The 22,154-nt window shown below is 46.0% G+C and overlaps 1 protein-coding gene across 5 annotated transcripts in view; it reads left to right on the forward strand.

The window, feature by feature from the left end:
• LOC144099149 (uncharacterized) overlaps positions 1-22,154 on the forward strand; it is a 67,187-nt gene that overhangs the window by 39,835 nt on the left and 5,198 nt on the right. For 2 of the 5 annotated variants that reach the window (XM_077632262.1, XM_077632261.1), the window contains 4 exons: positions 10,378-11,524; positions 17,491-17,679; positions 19,030-19,179; positions 20,430-20,513. In XM_077632262.1, the coding sequence (XP_077488388.1) occupies positions 10,378-11,524; positions 17,491-17,679; positions 19,030-19,179; positions 20,430-20,513 (1,570 nt within the window). Of the gene's footprint in view, positions 1-10,377; positions 11,525-17,490; positions 17,680-19,029; positions 19,180-20,429; positions 20,514-21,376; positions 21,529-22,154 lie in introns of all 5 variants that reach the window. The other 3 variants (XM_077632264.1, XM_077632263.1, XM_077632260.1) reach the window with 2 other exon arrangements.

Here is a 22,154-nt window from a genome sequence, read left to right on the forward strand (position 1 = left end):
ACAGCTGTATTTTACGAGTACTACTCACCATTGAGGTAGAAACCTGGCGGCTAAGAAAAAGCATTCAGCTCAAGTTAAGGACAATGCAGCGAGCTATGGAAAGAAAAATTATAGGTGTAACGTTAAGAGAACAGAAGCGGACAGAATGGATGAGGGAACAAATGCGGGTTAATGACATCCTAGTCAATATCAAGGGAAGAAAGGGCACGGGCAGGGCATGTAATGTGAAGTCATGATAACCGCTGGTCCTTGAGGGCAACGGAGTGGATTCCAAGAGAAGGCAGCGTAGCAGAGGGTGACAGAAAGGTGGGCAGATGAGATTAAGAAGTTTGCAAGCATACGGTATGCGTAGCTCGCAAAGGACAGAGTTAATTTGAGAGGTGTAGGAGAAGCCATTTCCCTGCAGTGCGTGTAGTCAGGCTGCTGCTGGTGATTATAATGAACCTGATGGTCACGTGGATTGTGTTTGTTGTATCTGATGTTCATAGTAAATATGCTTTTCATATTATGGCCAAAAATACTCTGCTGATAGTGGCATTAATTGTTTAAAAGCTGATGAATCTAATTTTTGAAAGTAGATGTTACTGCTGGGGGGCGCTTTCCAGACTCTCCAGAGTGGTCATGTTCTCACCAAGATTCTTGCTCTCTATTTCATGGCCAAAGATACTCACTCTGCTGTTAGCGGCATTAACTCTTTAAAAACTGATGCATGTCTACTTCTTGAAAGCAGATTTTACTGCTGCGCTTTCCATACTCTCCAGAGTGATCATGTTCTCCTCACCAACATCCTTGCTCTCTATTTTTTGGCCTAAAATACCCTACTGATAGTGGCATTAATTATTTCTTCGAAAACTGATGCATGTCTACTTCTTCAAAGCAGATTTTACTGCTGCACTTTCCATACTCTCCAGAGTGATCATGTTCTCCTCACCAACATCCTTGCTCTCTATTTTTTGGCCTAAAATATTCACCCTACTGATAGTGGCATTAATTATTTCTTCGAAAACTGATGCAAGCTAATTCTTGAAAGCAGATTTTACTGCTGCACTTTCCATACTCTCCTGAGTGATCATGTTCTCCTCACCAACATCCTTGCTCTCTATTTTTTGGCCTAAAATATTCACCCTACTGATAGTGGCATTAATTATTTCTTCGAAAACTGATGCGTGTCTAATTCTTGAAAGCAGATTTTACTGCTGCACTTTCCATACTCTCCTGAGTGATCATGTTCTCCTCACCAACATCCTTGCTCTCTATTTTTTGGCCTAAAATACTCACCCTACTGATAGTGGCAGTAATTATTTCTTCGAAAACTGATGCGTGCTAATTCTTGAAAGCAGATTTTACTGCTGCACTTTCCATACTCTCCTGAGTGATCATGTTCTCCTCACCAACATCCTTGCTCTCTATTTTTTGGCCTAAAATACTCACCCTACTGATAGTGGCATTAATTATTTCTTCGAAAACTGATGCGTGCTAATTCTTGAAAGCAGATTTTACTGCTGCACTTTCCATACTCTCCTGAGTGATCATGTTCTCCTCACCAACATCCTTGCTCTCTATTTTTTGGCCTAAAATACCCTACTGATAGTGGCATTAATTATTTCTTCGAAAACTGATGCGTGCTAATTCTTGAAAGCAGATTTTACTGCTGCACTTTCCATACTCTCCTGAGTGATCATGTTCTCCTCACCAACATCCTTGCTCTCTATTTTTTGGCCTAAAATACTCACCCTACTGATAGTGGCATTAATTATTTCTTCGAAAACTGATGCGTGCTAATTCTTGAAAGCAGATTTTACTGCTGCACTTTCCATACTCTCCTGAGTGATCATGTTCTCCTCACCAACATCCTTGCTCTCTATTTTTTGGCCTAAAATACTCACCCTACTGATAGTGGCATTAATTATTTCTTCGAAAACTGATGCGTGCTAATTCTTGAAAGCAGATTTTAATGCTGCACTTTCCATACTCTCCTGAGTGATCATGTTCTCCTCACCAACATCCTTGCTCTCTATTTTTTGGCCTAAAATACTCACCCTACTGATAGTGGCATTAATTATTTCTTCGAAAACTGATGCGTGCTAATTCTTGAAAGCAGATTTTACTGCTGCACTTTCCATACTCTCCTGAGTGATCATGTTCTCCTCACCAACATCCTTGCTCTCTATTTTTTGGCCTAAAATACTCACCCTACTGATAGTGGCATTAATTATTTCTTCGAAAACTGATGCGTGCTAATTCTTGAAAGCAGATTTTACTGCTGCACTTTCCATACTCTCCTGAGTGATCATGTTCTCCTCACCAACATCCTTGCTCTCTATTTTTTGGCCTAAAATACTCACCCTACTGATAGTGGCATTAATTATTTCTTCGAAAACTGATGCGTGCTAATTCTTGAAAGCAGATTTTACTGCTGCACTTTCCATACTCTCCTGAGTGATCATGTTCTCCTCACCAACATCCTTGCTCTCTATTTTTTGGCCTAAAATACTCACCCTACTGATAGTGGCATTAATTATTTCTTCGAAAACTGATGCGTGCTAATTCTTGAAAGCAGATTTTAATGCTGCACTTTCCATACTCTCCTGAGTGATCATGTTCTCCTCACCAACATCCTTGCTCTCTATTTTTTGGCCTAAAATACTCACCCTACTGATAGTGGCATTAATTATTTCTTCGAAAACTGATGCGTGCTAATTCTTGAAAGCAGATTTTACTGCTGCACTTTCCATACTCTCCTGAGTGATCATGTTCTCCTCACCAACATCCTTGCTCTCTATTTTTTGGCCTAAAATACTCACCCTACTGATAGTGGCATTAATTATTTCTTCGAAAACTGATGCGTGCTAATTCTTGAAAGCAGATTTTAATGCTGCACTTTCCATACTCTCCAGAGTGATCATGTTCTCCTCACCAACATCCTTGCTCTCTATTTTTTGGCCTAAAATACTCACCCTACTGATAGTGGCATTAATTATTTCTTCGAAAACTGATGCGTGCTAATTCTTGAAAGCAGATTTTACTGCTGCACTTTCCATACTCTCCTGAGTGATCATGTTCTCCTCACCAACATCCTTGCTCTCTATTTTTTGGCCTAAAATACTCACCCTACTGATAGTGGCATTAATTATTTCTTCGAAAACTGATGCGTGCTAATTCTTGGAAGCAGATTTTACTGCTGCACTTTCCATACTCTCCTGAGTGATCATGTTCTCCTCACCAACATCCTTGCTCTCTATTTTTTGGCCTAAAATACTCACCCTACTGATAGTGGCATTAATTATTTCTTCGAAAACTGATGCGTGCTAATTCTTGAAAGCAGATTTTACTGCTGCACTTTCCATACTCTCCTGAGTGATCATGTTCTCCTCACCAACATCCTTGCTCTCTATTTTTTGGCCTAAAATACTCACCCTACTGATAGTGGCATTAATTATTTCTTCGAAAACTGATGCGTGCTAATTCTTGAAAGCAGATTTTAATGCTGCACTTTCCATACTCTCCTGAGTGATCATGTTCTCCTCACCAACATCCTTGCTCTCTATTTTTTGGCCTAAAATACTCACCCTACTGATAGTGGCATTAATTATTTCTTCGAAAACTGATGCGTGCTAATTCTTGAAAGCAGATTTTACTGCTGCACTTTCCATACTCTCCTGAGTGATCATGTTCTCCTCACCAACATCCTTGCTCTCTATTTTTTGGCCTAAAATACTCACCCTACTGATAGTGGCATTAATTATTTCTTCGAAAACTGATGCGTGCTAATTCTTGAAAGCAGATTTTACTGCTGCACTTTCCATACTCTCCTGAGTGATCATGTTCTCCTCACCAACATCCTTGCTCTCTATTTTTTGGCCTGAAATACAATACTGATAGTGGCATTAATTATTTCTTCGAAAACTGATGCGTGCTAATTCTTGAAAGCAGATTTTACTGCTGCACTTTCCATACTCTCCTGAGTGATCATGTTCTCCTCACCAACATCCTTGCTCTCTATTTTTTGGCCTAAAATACTCACCCTACTGATAGTGGCATTAATTATTTCTTCGAAAACTGATGCGTGCTAATTCTTGAAAGCAGATTTTACTGCTGCACTTTCCATACTCTCCTGAGTGATCATGTTCTCCTCACCAACATCCTTGCTCTCTATTTTTTGGCCTAAAATACTCACCCTACTGATAGTGGCATTAATTATTTCTTCGAAAACTGATGCGTGCTAATTCTTGAAAGCAGATTTTACTGCTGCACTTTCCATACTCTCCTGAGTGATCATGTTCTCCTCACCAACATCCTTGCTCTCTATTTTTTGGCCTAAAATACCCTACTGATAGTGGCATTAATTATTTCTTCGAAAACTGATGCGTGCTAATTCCTGAAAGCAGATTTTAATGCTGCACTTTCCATACTCTCCTGAGTGATCATGTTCTCCTCACCAACATCCTTGCTCTCTATTTTTTGGCCTAAAATACTCACCCTACTGATAGTGGCATTAATTATTTCTTCGAAAACTGATGCGTGCTAATTCTTGAAAGCAGATTTTACTGCTGCACTTTCCATACTCTCCTGAGTGATCATGTTCTCCTCACCAACATCCTTGCTCTCTATTTTTTGGCCTAAAATACTCACCCTACTGATAGTGGCATTAATTATTTCTTCGAAAACTGATGCGTGCTAATTCTTGAAAGCAGATTTTACTGCTGCACTTTCCATACTCTCCTGAGTGATCATGTTCTCCTCACCAACATCCTTGCTCTCTATTTTTTGGCCTAAAATACTCACCCTACTGATAGTGGCATTAATTATTTCTTCGAAAACTGATGCGTGCTAATTCTTGAAAGCAGATTTTAATGCTGCACTTTCCATACTCTCCAGAGTGATCATGTTCTCCTCACCAACATCCTTGCTCTCTATTTTTTGGCCTAAAATACTCACCCTACTGATAGTGGCATTAATTATTTCTTCGAAAACTGATGCGTGCTAATTCTTGAAAGCAGATTTTACTGCTGCACTTTCCATACTCTCCTGAGTGATCATGTTCTCCTCACCAACATCCTTGCTCTCTATTTTTTGGCCTAAAATACTCACCCTACTGATAGTGGCATTAATTATTTCTTCGAAAACTGATGCGTGCTAATTCTTGGAAGCAGATTTTACTGCTGCACTTTCCATACTCTCCTGAGTGATCATGTTCTCCTCACCAACGTCCTTGCTCTCTATTTTTTGGCCTAAAATACTCACCCTACTGATAGTGGCATTAATTATTTCTTCGAAAACTGATGCGTGCTAATTCTTGAAAGCAGATTTTACTGCTGCACTTTCCATACTCTCCTGAGTGATCATGTTCTCCTCACCAACATCCTTGCTCTCTATTTTTTAACCTAAGATACTCACCCTACTGATAGTGGCATTAATTATTTCTTCGAAAACTGATGCGTGCTAATTCTTGAAAGCAGATTTTAATGCTGCACTTTCCATACTCGCCAGAGTGATCATGTTCTCCTCACCAACATCCTTGCTCTCTATTTTTTGGCCTAAAATACTCACCCTACTGATAGTGGCATTAATTATTTCTTCGAAAACTGATGCGTGCTAATTCTTGGAAGCAGATTTTAATGCTGCACTTTCCATACTCTCCTGAGTGATCACGTTCTCCTCACCAACATCCTTGCTCTCTATTTTTTGGCCTAAAATACTCACCCTACTGATAGTGGCATTAATTATTTCTTCGAAAACTGATGCGTGCTAATTCTTGAAAGCAGATTTTAATGCTGCACTTTCCATACTCTCCTGAGTGATCATGTTCTCCTCACCAACATCCTTGCTCTCTATTTTTTGGCCTAAAATACTCACCCTACTGATAGTGGCATTAATTATTTCTTTGAAAACTGATGCGTGCTAATTCTTGGAAGCAGATTTTACTGCTGCACTTTCCATACTCTCCTGAGTGATCATGTTCTCCTCACCAACATCCTTGCTCTCTATTTTTTGGCCTAAAGTACTCACCCTACTGATAGTGGCATTCATTATTTCTTCGAAAACTGATGCGTGCTAATTCTTGAAAGCAGATTTTAATGCTGCACTTTCCATACTCTCCAGAGTGGTCACGTTCCCAGCAAGATCCTTGCTGCCAACAATCTTCTTTAGGGGTGGAGTGAAACTTGTCGAGATTGAAGTGTGCACGGCAGCTTATTGTAGATCAGCCACGTTGCCCGGGCAATGCTTGTACTTTGCATGCGACGTCTTTGTCAGAGCAAAACTCTGCAATTTTGGCATCTGCACGAATGTGGTCACCTGAAGCCACATCGTGCCAGCTACTATACAATGACGACGCGGTGCCACAAATTTGCAGCGCAGAGCAAGTTTACCATCTGCTGGTCCTACCTGCACATGGTAGCGGCACAAAAGGTGAAGCCAGCAGGACATGCAGCGCATACCATGTGACCAGCACGGCCAGCAAGGCATTCAAACTCTTAAATCACAGATCCATGACCATGCTCAAAAGCTGTGCATTCAATGCTGCCATTGTCTCGTGCCCACCACACCACTGCTTCCCGGCCGCGGCGGTCGAAGTTCGATGGTGGCGAAATTCTAGAGGCCCGTTTGCTGTGCGTTGCCAGTGCACGTAAAAGAACCCCAGGTGGTCGAAATTTCCGGAGCCCTTGACTACGGCGTCCCTCATAGCCTGAGTTGCTTTGGGACGTTAAACCCTAAACACCACTGCTTCCATTTGGGATGCTTTGCCCAGCCAGCCTATATGTAGACAATGACTGACCTTATGGGCCATCGGCGCGTGCTTGGCTGGCAGTTATATGTAGACAATGACTGACCTTATGGGCCATCGGCGCGTGCTTGGCTGGCAGTTAAGAATTGCTTTGTTGGTTGACATTTTTTTCCAGGTGGTGCTGTGGGGTCTGAGAGGTGCTTTTCAGTCTCCGCGCTAGGCTGGAAGCTCGTGTTTTCAACTTCAAGAGCGAGTTAATTGTGCCTACTTGTTTGCTATAACAGAGTGATGCGGTGACAGTTGTTCATTGTAACTGAGACGAATTTCCATTTACCTAGAGCATATTTTGATGGTAGCACCGCACTCATTCGTAATAAGCGATCGTTGATTAAATCCGCAGCTGATGTGAGCGGGCTGACTGTACTAGTACCAGCGTCAAATGGACTGCCAACGAACCAGTTGAAAGAAGTCGAAAAGTGAAATCAGAACTAAGTTGACAGAGAATGAGAACTGCTGGCACAGTTCACATGATTTTCACTTGGACCCCACGAGGAGTAACTTTTCATGTAATCCACCCGTATTTCCTTTCCAGTAGCTAATATTTCTACGTTTGCATGACAGTTGTCATGTTCACATTTTTTTTGGCATTGGTCGTACATTTGCATCCTGGCAATGGTAACTGCAGTCTTGAACACCACTTTAAGGTGACCGTGGAAGCAAAACTTGGGAGGAAAAAAATCGAGTTTTTTTACTTTTGTTACATTTCAGAAAGTACATTCTATGCTGAATTTTTTCCACTAACACTATTAAGTCGACAATACTTGCGTTGAAAATAGAAAGAAAAGAGACGTGACGACCGGACAGAGCACCCACCTAGCTCGTCACGTCTCTTTTCTTCCTTTTTTGTGCAAGTATAGTCGATGTAATGCAGAATGAAACAACTTGTCTAAATTAAAGCACTTGAAGCAAGAGGCCATGCCTCCTTTTAAGGAGGCAACGTTTTGCATGCTTTTTGAAACCGAATTTCATTCTTGAAACTGAAAGTTTCTTAGTTCATTTAAAGTAAAAACATATCTGGCAGCAATCTTGGAGCTCTCAGCCTCCAGTTCGGCTTCTTTTGAAAATAATGGTATCATAGTAACAAAAATCTTGTTTCGAGACAGATGAGTTTAAAGTGAAAAGTAACTTCATTGGAAAGTTTTCTTCTGTGCTAACATTTGCCGCTGGCTCTTGCAATGTTGGCTCTTGCTATGTTGCTGCTGGTAAATGTTATGAGAGCATCTAATATTGACACCCTTCCTGCCTCCAGCACGAAGAGTGTCAACATTGGATGCTCTCATAACATTCACCTGCGGCAACATAGCAAGAGCCAAGGTTTTAGAGGCCTCCAGGCCAACCTGAGGCTGTAACGCTCTCCACCGGCTATGAGAAATTGACCAGCGTCGCACTTACTTTCCTGACCGAGCAACACAGCAGATCAGAAAATAAGCCTAGGAAGCTGAACGACTGATAGACACAGAGATGAGTTGAATGACAACTGTTGACGTGGTTTATGCTTACTAAATGGGGCAGCAAATGTTAGCACAGAGGAAAACTTTCCAATAAAGTTACTTTTTACTTTAAAGCCATCTGTCTTCAAACAAGATTTTTGTTACTATGGTACCATTATTTTAAAGATGAGACGCGACACAGTGATGTCCTGTGCTGTAGCTGAAATTCCCCGCAGCAGCTTGAAAACTTTGCCAATTTGGAAAAAGTGAGACAATTGTGGTTCTTAAACTTCTCTGAGACTCCATTAAGAATCTCCCCGTAGCAGCTTGAAAACTTTGCCAATTTGGAAAAAGTGAGACAATTGTGGTTCTTAAACTTCTCTGAGACTCCATTAAGAATCTCTTTTTGCGAAATCTTACTGCTGAGATTCCTTGAAAAAGGAAAAATTTCCCGTTGTAATACCACTAATGAAACAGAAGCTCATTTCTTTGTTTGTACTTTGTATGGCCGTGGGGTAGCATATGACGACCTAGGTTAAATCAAGAGGAAGAAATGGGCTTGTGCAGGGCATGTAATGTGAAAGCAAGATAACTACTGGTCATTAAAGGTAATGGAGTGGATTCCAAAAGAAGGCAAGTGTTTAAGGAGGCGGCAGAAAATTAGGTGGGCGGAGGAGATTAAGTTTGCGGAGTTACAGTGGTGCAGCTGGCAAAGGACAGGGTTAATTGGAGAGACATGAAAGAGGCATTTGCGCTGCAGTGGCGTAGTCAGGCTGATGATGATGATGCTGATAACGAACCAAAATTGGATGAAAAGTGATCTTAAATCTAGCCCTCCATAGAAAAAATAATAATAAAAAATTAGCGTTTTTATTACTATGGTAGTTTGGATTCAGTAGAAAAAGCAGAAATCACCCATGAAAATGATATAAACAGGTAGCTGCTACCTCTGTTGGTTGTTCAGAAAAATGTACCAAACATACCCTAAAATACATGGGAAGGTAGGGCCTAGTGTGTCTCTTTAAAACATAGATATCAGCGTTGAAGAATATCATTGAGGGCCTCAACAGTCGCTGCAGAAGAGCAGGTAGTTTGTGTACTTGTTTGGTGATATTATTACTCTCAGGAGCTGTGTACACGGTCATCGAATTGCAAAGTTCGTAAATTCAACCCAGTTAGTTTGGAAATCCTGTTGATATGGACTGCTAGTGTTGATGCAGTGTTGTCTGTGCACCTCTAGCATGTGTGCAATGGCAGGCATGATGGAAATCGAGAGGGCCTCATAGCTGAAAAGTAGGCCAGCCGCGTAATTTTGGTTGTGCCTTTCTGAGCTTCGCACATCCAGCCAGCCAGCTGGGAACAGCTGTACACTGGTTCAGATGGTTAGTGCATCACTGATATTTTCTTTTTCTTTGAAAAGTTTTTCGGTGTTTTGATGCCAGTGTGCGTTTCTCTTGTTTCTGTCTACGTGGTCGTCCTTTATTCTCCCAGCCCAATGAAACTGTGCGCTCATCACATGCTGTTTTGTAGATAGTGTGGGAGGAGCCTCCTCACATGCAATGCCGCAGCTTGCGAGGTTGCTCCACTGCTCCTGCATCACAGCGCGAAGGAGGCCGCAGAGGTCTTTTCGTTTTTGAGCTGATCTGCTTTGGCATTCCCAACATTGTGGGCACAGTAAAGCACTTCACAGAAGTGCGAAAAATTGTCGTCGCCACTCAGTTTTCATCTTCATAGTAGCCGACCATCACCCTGGTTTTCACCTAGGCAAATTACTCTAATGCGAGCGGTTTCTGGAAGTTTTATCGGAGCCATTGGATCACTCAGACCTGTATAATTTGATGGTTTTTCCTGCTCCCTTGCCGGTCAGAATCAACGGGCTTTTACTGTAGCAGTACCTTTAGCCTCAGTCGGTAGAAATATTCGGGCCTGCTGGAACGACCTTTGGCCTTTGGAGTAAGACGGAAAGCTGGGCTAGCTGGATGGGATCGATGGATTTATTGCATAGGATGAGGACACAAGAAGCAGGGTGGCCCGACACGAGCGCTTTCCCCAATGTTTTGTCTGCCCACAGAACCATCTGCCGTAGCTTCTGTAGTCGCAGGAAATTGCTTGTTTAGTTTGAGGTTATGTCCCTTAATGTTTTGCCTGCTGTGTGCGCAGGACGAGCAGCTGTCCGACAGGGAAGTGCAACTGCCGACCAAGAAGCCACTGCTGACCAAGCGTGACTTGCATCGGCTGTTCTCCTCGAGCAGCTCAGAAGAAGAAGGGGAGGTCACAGAAGAAAAGAGTGCCGAACAAAGCCCACTCGGGGCAGTTCCACCGTTTTCCTCTGAGCGTGTTGCAGCCATGGGTGGGGCAGAGTCTGCCATGTCAGCTCAGGCAGAGGAAGCCGCACGTGGGGCACTGTCGTGTGGCTCTGTGCATGCAGGCATGACTGGGACACCGTCTGGCTACCTGTCGAATAAGGCTGTGTTAGGTACACATGGAGGAGTTGTGTGCAGTCCTGTGGACTGTAATCTTGCACCTGCAACAGCGAGCAAGGCAGCGCCTGGGGACCTGTCAAGTCAGGGAACACTAGGAATGCGTGGGGGAGTTGCATGCAGTCCTGCGAATGCACTGTTGAGCAGAGAACTACCTGGAAACGCCACGCGGGCAAGGGAAGGCCATAACGCGGAAGTTGTCTGCAGCCCTGCAACTGCAACAGCGAGCAAGGCAACATCTGGAAACCTGAGTGGAGGAGGCCAGAGCCTGGGCCTGTACAGAACGTTCCTGCGCAGCCAAGCGCATGTGATCATGAGTCAACAAGCGTTCTCTAAAGGGGTCACCCCCATAGCTGTTGAGGCAGTGCTCCGAAAACTGGCGTTTTTTGCCAAGCAGCCCGAGGTCCAACCGGAGGAGCTGGAGCAGGATATCCGTAAAGTCAAGGGTGGCTCGCTGGTGCAGGGCGCTCTCTGCTACCTGTATCAGTGCAAGGCGAATCCTGTGTCGGCGTATTGCCGTGGTGAGCAGGCACCCCCACTCATCACCAAGTTTGAAACCCTACTGCTGCAAGCTCTGGCGCAGAAGCAAGACGGGTGGGTCATGTTGTTGTCTGCGCTGCAGGCGCGGTACTGGAGTCGCTCTCAGCCCAAGATGCTGATGGGGCGGGCATCATACTTACGGCTGATTGGTGTACTGTGCTGCAAGCTGGATGAGCCCACAGTGGCCCAAACAGTGATCTGGGACTTGCTGGGCACAAACCAGGCCCCTTTCCTGGTAGCTTCAGTGGTAGGAGCTTGGCCCGGTCTGCTCAAGGCATTGCCACCAGGTGAGCTTTCTTGTCTGGTTTATCCCACACCGGCTTTTTCTCTCTCCTCCCTTAAATAAGCTTATGCTTTCTGGGCTCGAGAGCTGGTTCAGGCAACACTTGTAAAGAAGGTCGGTCTAGTATGTAACGCCTGTGTCATGCAGGAAGTAGCTGGCGGTCAAGTAGAGGGCCTTCGGAATTCCTGTTTGCAATCGAGGTCGAAAGATCCGGGGCGCTGCTCGGCTACAATAATATGTAATACAGCAGAGTTGATCCCCGTCAACTGGCTTTATATTCGTGCACCAAGCTCTTGTGGGGCTGATGAAGTCACTGTTACGAAATCTTCAGAAAAAGGGATTTTTATGTCCCGATTCCGAATATGCTGTTATAGTCCCTGGCACACTTAGGAAATGTGTTATGTTTTTTGTCATGAGCTTTTAGGAAATTTTTGCCTCAGGGGATTTGCTAAGTTGCGCATGCCGCTGGTTTTTCTTGATGTCAAGGAGTCACAGCATAGGAATATATACAAGTGTTGACTCTCTGCCCAACAGTGTGACCAGATCTTGTTCGCTTCTCCTTGTGCTTCTTTTGAACACGGACAGATGGCGCCTCACAATGAAAGCTTGTCAAGTCGCCAAGCTGCAAGAGACGCACTGCAGGTGTTGTGGGATCGTTCATTGCCACGGCATTTACGTGTGCTTGTTTAAGTTGCGCGATGCACAGGAGGATTAAAACTGATGTCGACTCCAAGCCATTTTACTCTACTTAGTGCTCTATTTGCTGGCACTGCATGAATGGGCAGAACAGCAGCGAGGATGCAGCCCTGTGGTCCTTCGGAATTCGTTATAGAAATACATTTATTGCAGGGTTTTCTCCATTCATCCGCACGATTTCTGATAGCATGGTTAACTGTACCACCCCTTGATAAACAATTACCAAACTGCAACACAAACCGGTACCAAACCTCAACACAAAAAGCCTAGCTTTGGCAGAACTTGTTTGTCCATGGTGCCCACCTCAACGCAGAAGCAGAGAACCTAACCTTCACAGATTGAGATACACTCTGGCAGCACAAAACATAGTCGCACATAGCTTGAAATGGCACCGAAAACCAGGCACGCCACTCAGCTGCATCTGCCGTTCCACAGTCGGTTCAGCCACACCCTGCAGCTCCTCCGCACCGCTGCGGCCGATGCATGTGCTAGTACAAAACATTGTCTGTGCGCCCTCTTCGCCGTGGTGGACGGTCAGTGTCAACACCGCTCACCGCAGTCGCCTCGTCTTTTGACTGCTGCTTCCTACTGCCCCTCCCATTGGGAAAACTAAATGATTCAGCTTTGGAGGTGATGCTGCATCAACGACTCGTACCACAAACCCTCTACTGACCACCCAACCCAACCTACTGGACGTCACAGTCAACGGTGTTGCTGTGCGTGCCCTCATTGTCACCGGTGCCCATATATCCATGATGAGTGCTGACCTCCGCTGTCGCTTTCATAAAGTTCTCCTGCCAGCAATGTCCCCGTGTGCGCGTCGCGAATGGTGCCACGCATGCTATCGATGGACCGTGCACTGCTCGCGTGACAGTTGCCAGCCACAGCACTTTTGTTCAGTTCACTGTTTTGACCACATGCGCCCTTCCTCGGTTAAAACTTTTTGTCGGACCATTCCTCTCTCATTGACTGCTTGCAGGGTGTCCTCCATTTCGAGCTTCCCCAGCTGGATCCTGAACTCATCGCTCCGATTGCTCAGCCTTGAATATGCCCACTTGCCCTCCCAAGCCTCATTTTTCGTTTCACTGACACCATCCCGTCCGGTTCGCGATGGCGACTAGCTCGTTGCGCCCATCTTTGACCTCGTACTGACCCGCAACATTGCCCTGCCCCATAGCATGGCCACCATTAAATCCAACGCCCTGTCTCTGCCTTTCCTGAACTTCGGCTTCTCCTCCAACATGTTTTTGGCTGGCATACGTGTCGCTAGGCTGTCCCCACTTGCCCTGTACCATGCGGCTGTATTGGATGCCACTCCTGTTCGTGACCCAGCAGGCTCGCTCCAGTCCTACCCTCTGTTGTCGGACGCATTCACGACCATGAGGCCCACTGATATCCGCCCCTACCAATCTTCCCAGCTTCGTGACCTTCTACAATCCTTTTCCGACATTTTTGATCTGAACAAGACCGCACTGGGCCAAACTCTCGCTGTGACACACCGCATTGACACCGGTGATGCCCCTCCCATCTGCTGCCACCCCTGCCATGTCTCCCACACCGAGCGCAAGGTCATCAACGCTGAGGTTACAAAAATGCTTTCAAAGAACATCATCGAACCCTCCACAGTCCCTGGGGCTCTCCAGTGGTACTTGTGAAGAAAAAGGATGGCTCATGGCACTTTTGCATTGACTATAGTCACCTTAATAAGATCACTAAAAAGGACGTGTACCCCCTGCTGCGTATTGATGACGCTCTTGACTGTCTGCATGGTGCCAAATTCTTCTCCTCAATAGATCTGTGATCCAGCTACTGGCAAGTTGCTGTAGATGAGCAGGACCGTGAGAAGACTTCCTTTGTAACCCCTGATGAGCTTTATCAGTTCAAAGTGATGCCTTTTGGCTTATGCAACGCACCAGCCACGTTCGAGCGCATGATGGGCGCCCTTTTGCAAGGTTTTAAGTTGACCACATGCCTGTGTTATCGAGTTGACGTGATTGTATTTTCGCCCATTTTTTCGTCCCACCTCGCTGACCTTTCCCAGATCCTGAACTCTTTCGTCGTGTGAGCCTGCAGCTTAACTTTTTGAAGTGCCAGTTTGTGCAACGTCAGATCATTTTGGGCCATGTCGTTGACTGCATGGGAGCTCACCCTGAGCCCGATAAGATCCGGGCTGTAAAAGACTTTCCTCTTCCCCGATCTTGCAACGCCGTCTGGAGCTTCTTGGGGCTCTGCTCCTACTTCTGTTGGTTCACTCAAGGCTTCGTCGTACTCGTTTGCCCCCTCACCGACCTTTTGAAGAAAGACGCCCCCTTCCTCTGGGGACCTTACCAAGAACATGCCTTTTCCACTTTGGTCTTCAAGGTGACCACCATGCCAGTGTTGGCGCACTTTGATTTTGAAGCCCCCCCCCCAAGGTCCATACTGATGCCAGTGGCTACGGCATCGGCGCTGTGCCCTCTCAGCAGCAATCAGGTCACGGCCGTGTCATCGTTCATGCCAGCAGCCTCCTCTCTGCCCAAGAGCACACTTACTCCATTACCGAATGCGAGTGCTTAGCTCTTGTCTGGGTAGTTAGGAAATTCCATTCTATATATAGGGCCACCCATTTATAGCTAAAACCAACCACCATGCACTGTGCTGGCTGTCGTCTCTGAAAGGCCCTACAGGCCAGCTTGGTCGTTGGGCATTGCGACTGCAAGAGTATGATTACACCGTGATCTATAAGTCTGGCAGGTTGCACATAGCCACGATGACGAGTTGCGTTCAATTAACGACCGCCTCAACTCCGCTCCCTCTGATCCTCTGATGAGGTGCTTTGTGCTCCATGATGGAACTTTTATTTCACCGCAGCCTTAATCCGGCTGGCCCCGACTTCCTCCTCATTGTTCCCAAGCACTGCTTCATCCTGCTATCCTCAAGAGCTGCATGATCTCCCCACTGCTGGCCACTAAGGTGTGTTGCATACCTACGACCACGTGCGTCGTCGCTTCTTTTTGACTCGTCTCTACCGCTCCGTATGCCACTGTGTTGCTACCTGCGATGAGTGCCAGCGCAGGAATCGCCCTGTCACACTCCCAGCTGGTGTGCTTCAACTCCTTAATGGGCCCCCCCAAACCTTCCTACCGTGTCGGCTTGGACCTTCTGCTTCCATTTCTGGAATCCACCTCCGGCAACCGATGGGTTGCTGTTGTTGCCACCGACTACACTACCCATTACGCAATCACGCGGGCACTGCCAACCAGTACTGCTACAGACGTTGCGGACTTTCTGCTGTACAACCTCATCTTGCATCATGGTGCTCCCCGCCAACTTCTTGCCGACTGCGGCCGCTGCTTTCTCTCCAGGGTTGTCGACGACTTTCTCCATTCCTGCTCTACTAAGCGTAAGCTTACCACCGCCTATCACCTCCAGACAAACGGCGTTAACGAGCGCCTTAACCACACACTGACCGATACGCTCACCATGTACATTTCCGCCGACCATCGCGACTGGGACATGGCTCTTCCCCATGTTAAGTGCACGCACAACTCCTCCCACCATGATACTGCCGGCTACTCTCCTTTTTACCTTTTATACGGCCACAAGCCCCAGTTGCCTTTGCACACGCTCTTACCTACTCCTGCTGCGCTGCCCTCTGAATACCCCAACGAAGCCATTCCCATGCTGACAACACCTATCAACTTGCACGCTCCCGACTACTCGCTTCGCAGGCCTCCCAGCAGGAGTTCTGTAACCACCGTTACTACATAGTCTTTCTCTCCTGGCTCCCTCGTCTTGCTCTGGTCCCCATCTCATCAAGTCTGCCTCTCGGAAAAACTTCTGTCTCTATGCTGCCCTGTACAGGGTCCTGCGCTAGGTCACCACCATCACTTACGAGATCGTTCTGGCCTTCCTGGATGCCACCTCCCGTCAACTTCGTGACGTTGTCCACGTCTCTTGCCTGAAACCTTACATTTCGCCGTGCCCAGCTGCGTCCTTAAGCACACCGTGACGGTGTTTTTCCAGTTGGGGTGCCGTGCAACGGATAATCCCTGGGCAGACGACGTAGAGGAAGTGTTTAGGTGGTGCATGCGCTTTGTCCGGCGCTCCCTGTGACCTCTGTTCTGTTCCCCGGTTGCCCTTGCGTCTGACTAGTCTTTGGCAACATAACAATATCACCCCTTGCTCTCTATGGGTAACAATGTACGATATCACCATACACGCATGCTGTAATAAGACCTGCTGTTATAGAAACAGTCATGCACAAAACTTAGCGTGCTTGAATCATGCCTGTTAATCGCGTGTTCTGCGATGTTCGTTCAGAATTAGTGTCTTGTATCTACATAACACTTTCTAGATAAGGCAAATAAACTTTTTAGAAATAAAGGCTTGGTGCTTGGTAATTACTGCTCTGTCATGGTCCTGCAACATACAGCGTGTAACCAACCTTTTTTCATGTTCTTAATGTATTGCTGTTATTAGAAAACTCACACAGTGGTACTTAGCGGCTCTTCTAGCTGGTTACCTTGGCGACGTCTAATAAGTAGTAATAACACTTCTAAGGTATATTCTACAGTAAAACTATGACAAAAACATCTGACCGTTCTGGCAAAATTTACCTGTTTACCACTTAAGCAAGGGTGCGAGCAACGTGGTTCTGCATACACTTATCCTTTATAGGCTAGTTTGTGGCACAACCGCAGAGTGGTGTCAATTTCATGGAAACTGCCAATAGAGCAGTTCCTTCTTTTTCCTTCTGCTGCTACCGAGGCACCTATTAAAAAGGGTAATTGGAACTTGGTTCTTGGGGAAAGGAAATGGCGCAGTATCTCTCGCATATCGCCGGACATAAGGGAAGGGATAAAGGAGGTATTGAAAGAAGAAAGGAAGAAAGAGGTGTCGTAGTGGAGCGCTCCGGAATAATTTCGACCACCTGGGGATTTTTAATGGTCACTGACATCGCACAGCCCACGGGTGCCTTAGCTTTTCGCCTCCATCGAAACACAGCCGTCGCAGTCGGGTTCGAGTTCGGGAACTCCGGACCAGTAGCCGAGCGCCCTAACCACTGAGCCACTGCAGCAGGTTTAAAAAGGATAAAGATTGCATTTTGCCACATTTCTCTGATGATGAACTATGTTTTGAGCACGAGCATAGTTAGTTTGAATCGGCCTAGACGCAGCTGTAAAGCATGCTTATATGCTTCAATGTGTTGCATTTCAGTCATGATTGTCGCGAATGTCTTTTTTTGGCTGTCCAATTTGCTGTCATGTCATTCCTCATGCGTGGCGAGTGCAGGGATTGTGCAGAAGACGGTGGCCTACCTCCTGCTCGATAGCCCAGAGCACACCCTCAACAGCACCCTGGAATTCCAGGCGCGCCAGGTGCTCCGCATGCTTGGTCCGCTACATGGCTTTGCCAAATACATCCCTAAACAGCTGGCAGAAGAACTGCTTGCTCCTCTGCTGTCTCCTCACAAGTGTGGTGGTAAGGGCCGGCACACCGTTCCTGGAATAGGTCTGTCTTAGGCGCAAGGCAGATCGTGTATGTACATGCATGAGAATTAACCAAAGTTTGAACTAATTACAATGGACGGAAAAAGCAGTACACACACCGGGCAGTAGTATGGTTTGGAGATTACCCTATATTTAACACAGTAGCATTAGAGCATACGTTCGGCAGCGCCTTCGGGGGTGTGGGAACGAAATTCCTTTTGGTCGATGACGATGTAACATCACGTGGAATTGAACTTGAATAAAACATCTGAAAAATTGTGATTATAACGTTGTAACATGAGTGATCACTATGACATGTAAGAATGTGAAGTAAATAATATCGCTGAAGACAAGACAAAATTGGGATGAGATGGGAATTGAATCCGGGAACCTTGTGTCGCGAGTGAGACACGCTACTCCTAGAGTCAAGCGATTCAGCTTGTACTTCTGCAGTAGAGGATGGCATCGTAGTCGCGAACGGCATGTAGCAAGCCGTGATTTTCTACCAAAGACTGGTTCGACAGTGCCGGTGTTCATGCTAGCAAATGCGAGCTGCGGGTTGCTTTCCCGGTTCCGTTCAACGCACCACTAAATTGGATTAGCTCTGATTGGCCCTGGTGGCTTTCTAAATCGCAACACAGTGGCACACCGCGTAGGCTCAATTTGGGGCAATCACTGCAACCCTGTTGGTCCCAGCTGCAACCAGCCACATGGAATTGCGGTGCAAAAAGCACAATAAAATTGAAAAACGTGCACCAGCAACAGCTCCTATCTATATAAATCGCGTGTGCCAGGAATACTGTGATGCACATGATTCTCTTTGCCTCATAGCTGGTTGTGCCATCCATCACCATGGGTGGAGTTGCATGGCTGCCTGGTTAGGGTGCAGGGCTACCCATATAGGACCAAGGTATTGCTAGGCACATGCATGGGGTGGAAAATTTCTCATTGAGTTTGTGGAACATTGTGGATACACCGCCTGCTGCAAAGAGATTGGATGTGCGCATAGCTGGTCCAGACCCAGCTTTTCATGGTGCATTGCTCTGAAGGCCGTGTTGTCTGTGTGCCCAGGCACAGTGGCATGTAGTCTGAATTATCGGTGGTGGAGCCGATCTCCATTAAAATTAATGGCTGCTTTATGCATAGGCTTGAACTGAGCGTAAACTGAGCATTAAGTTGTAGAGTATGAATTATATCTGAAAATTCAAACTGATAAAGTTTAATTAACAAACTTTCACTAGTATGCAAACTTATTGACTACAGCTTGCTGCTCTGCCTAGCTCTTGGATGCATGGCTTTGGGCAATGGCTTTGAGAGTCTGACCTCAAAGCACGCCTTGCAGATACTTGTGTGATGCATCATCGGTCACTCCAAGAGCTGTGCCAGCGGTCACCTAAAAGCCTGCTGCCATGGCTGCTGGAACAGCGGTTGGCACCCCTGGCGCAGTCACTACTTAGCAATGAGAGCAGTGGTTGCCTCATCTTGTTGCTGGGTGCGTGCTTATTCTGTTCTCTGATGGTACCCAAGAGGTTCCCGCGGTGATTATTACTTAGCCCCTGAGGAGAGGGAGATTTTGTGTTCGTGCTTGCTGGTTGTCAGGCCTAGCAGATTCTGAACAGTTTTTCGGTGGGCAAATAATTCCCATGAGGCATTTCTGGTCTAGCTGCAGCATAGAAATTGCAGCAGAATTTGTTCTTAGATGCAAACTGACTGTTCCCTTTCATGTTGGCAATGTCAAGCTCTCCCAGATTGTGCAGCCAACACCTGTTTGGTGCTCCTTAGCTGAGTGAACTGACTGGCCACTTCCTTTCTTGGCCTGGTCACTGTGCAGTTAACAGTTTTTGGAGTGGAAGCTCTACTCCTGGTACAAAGCTGAAGGTCATGTGGCTATGAAATTTGACCTTCAAATCGGTATGAGTGGATGCTTGGTTCTGACATCATGCCACATGACTCTCCATGCCTCGCCACAGCTGTGTGCATTGAGCTGACGGCGCTTGCTCGCCTCGCAACTATCGAATCATATTACTCACTGTGCTTCGCCATAGCTGCGTACGCGGAGCCGACGGTACACTCGCAACTGCCGGAAATCACTTGATGCTCTGTTCTTTATATAAAACTGTGTGGCATGTGCTTACCTTCACACAAAGCCATGGATGCGCAACGTGCTGGAACTAGTGCTTTGACGATGTATCATAGTCATCCAAGCCAAACCATTGATATTCAATGAAGTTTAATCAAAGCCAAACAGTGTCTAACCAAGCTTTACAGAGCTTTCGTTCATCTAACTAGGTTGAGACACGTTGCACCACAGCTAAGTTTTTGCTCCTCCGACAGCTTTCCAGTTTCAGTGCAGCACACACACAATGCTGATTTATGCATCTCTGTGATAGCAGTGTCTAAGGCAAAGCTTATTGCCTCATCCAAGTGGTCGGCGGACCCCTTGAAAATGCAGCCACATCTCTTTTCAGGCGTTGCATGAGCAGGCTGTGCCAGGCTGTGCCCACTGCATGACCTAGGTTGGAATTCAATGAATATTAGCTGACTCGCAAGAGAGCAATTCTCTGTGGCACTGAGACAGTCTCTTGTGTGTGGATTTAGTGGCTATGCATGTGCAGCGACGATGGTGAGCTGATGCGAGAGGTAGTGAACTGCAATGCATGCAGCTCTTGCGCTTTGTAAAAGGAGAGGGCGTTTTTTGCGAGTGGGTATTCACTGTGCATGCAACCGGTTGATGCTTTACAGTGTCCCTCTGGAAGATGTACACGGAGCCACCAAAGGCCCTTGAGCCCCTGATCACCAAGCTGGTGCGGCGTGTCAAGAGCAGTGGTGAGTTAGGCATGTTTGCACTGCACTTACTTGTGGTGTCATGGATCGAGTACTGCCTCTTATCGGGAGCTAGTGGGAGGTGCATACCATGGCGGGGCTTCTAGGGCACTTTAAGAAACCCTGGAGACAAGTTGCAGCTGTCCTAGATTGATGGATTAGCACCTCTGAAGGACAGGAAGGCTGTTTTCACTGGAAACTGAGCTCTTGGAAGCTGTAAAACTGCCAAAAATGCAAGTCTTGTACCGCCACCACTGGCTGTCCTTGCAAGCGCACTATGGCTCTGCCATGTGAGATTTTTTGTTGAATATAACAAAAAAAGGGACTACAGGCCTCTTTGTCATGGTAACTTCTGCATTGCAACTACAAGTGAGTGTTTGTTGCACAAGGAAGGAGAAAAAGCATAACTAAATGTGGAAATGTAGCAAATTCATCGCATGCGATGTCATCATCAATGTCACGAATTTGAATCGGAGATGCAGGGAGAAAATATTTCGGCTATTAACTCCACAACTTAGGAACTCCACCAACCTGCTCTTGCTGAGAAAGCTGTGCCCTTTACCATTGGAGATTTTTGTTTCCAGCATTGACGCAGCCTCTTGCGTTGGCGAGCTTTGTGCCAGCACTGTCTCTTAAACACTTCAGCGAATGAAAACTGCCGTGCTTTGAACCAATTTGACATACAATGCGTCGGTCTTACTTCTGTTTGTATCCCTTTAGCGCTATTATTTTTTCTGCCATGACAATGTCGGCACCAGTGACTTTGATGACGGCCATCAAACCTTGCCAACAATTGCCAGGAACAGACGTGTTTGCATTGTTTGTGTTGTCTCCCAAATTTATGCCTCCTCTTTGTTTTGTTGTAGCTGTAGCGGGATCACTTGATGCTTTACCAGCTACCTCCCTTATCAAGGAGGTGTTGCTCTCATACAGCGCAGAAACTGAGATTGTACATGGAATGAGCAACTCCAAGTCCAGAAAGATTACAGCTGAGTTGGTGTACTGTATTTACATGTTTGTAAGTCGACCTGATTTTTTAAATTTGAAAATCTCAAGTGGGGGGTTGGCTTAACGATCGAAATCAATGCACAGCACTACAAATAAATGTGAGACAAATGAGATATCGGGTAAGCTACAGTGTGGTTGCAATTTTGTTTGCTATATGGCTCTACCCACTGGCATTCGGCTATTCTGGGAACTTAAGGATTTTTCTTTTTACTTTCAACTGCGCACTCGGTGCTCAAGGAAGTATCGAACTAGCTGTTTTTCTTTTAACTTTGTACAGGTTGCACTTAGTGTGCTCCACGTGTATTTCAGAGACTGCTCCTACAGGTGCCACTGAAAATCGCAGGAAAAGGGGGGAGGGGGGATGCAGGAACTGTCTGAGAATGCTGGCATTGTCTTCTGTTCTTGGTTGCACAACCTGCACCATTCTTTTCATCTACAGTGACATGTTGCCCAGTGCCTCCCAAGGAAAGTTGCAGTGAAATATACAACATACCATAACATAACACCACTTAACATAACACCATATTTAGTCATTCTTGTTTGGCTGGTAGGAATTCCGCACTTGCAAATAGTGAATTTTCAGTCGACGCTAACACAAGGTGAATGATTATTATTTATAGTATAGTTTTAAGTAAA

This window comes from Amblyomma americanum, chromosome 7 (assembly GCF_052857255.1).
Source record: "Amblyomma americanum isolate KBUSLIRL-KWMA chromosome 7, ASM5285725v1, whole genome shotgun sequence".
Classification (NCBI taxonomy): domain Eukaryota; kingdom Metazoa; phylum Arthropoda; class Arachnida; order Ixodida; family Ixodidae; genus Amblyomma; species Amblyomma americanum.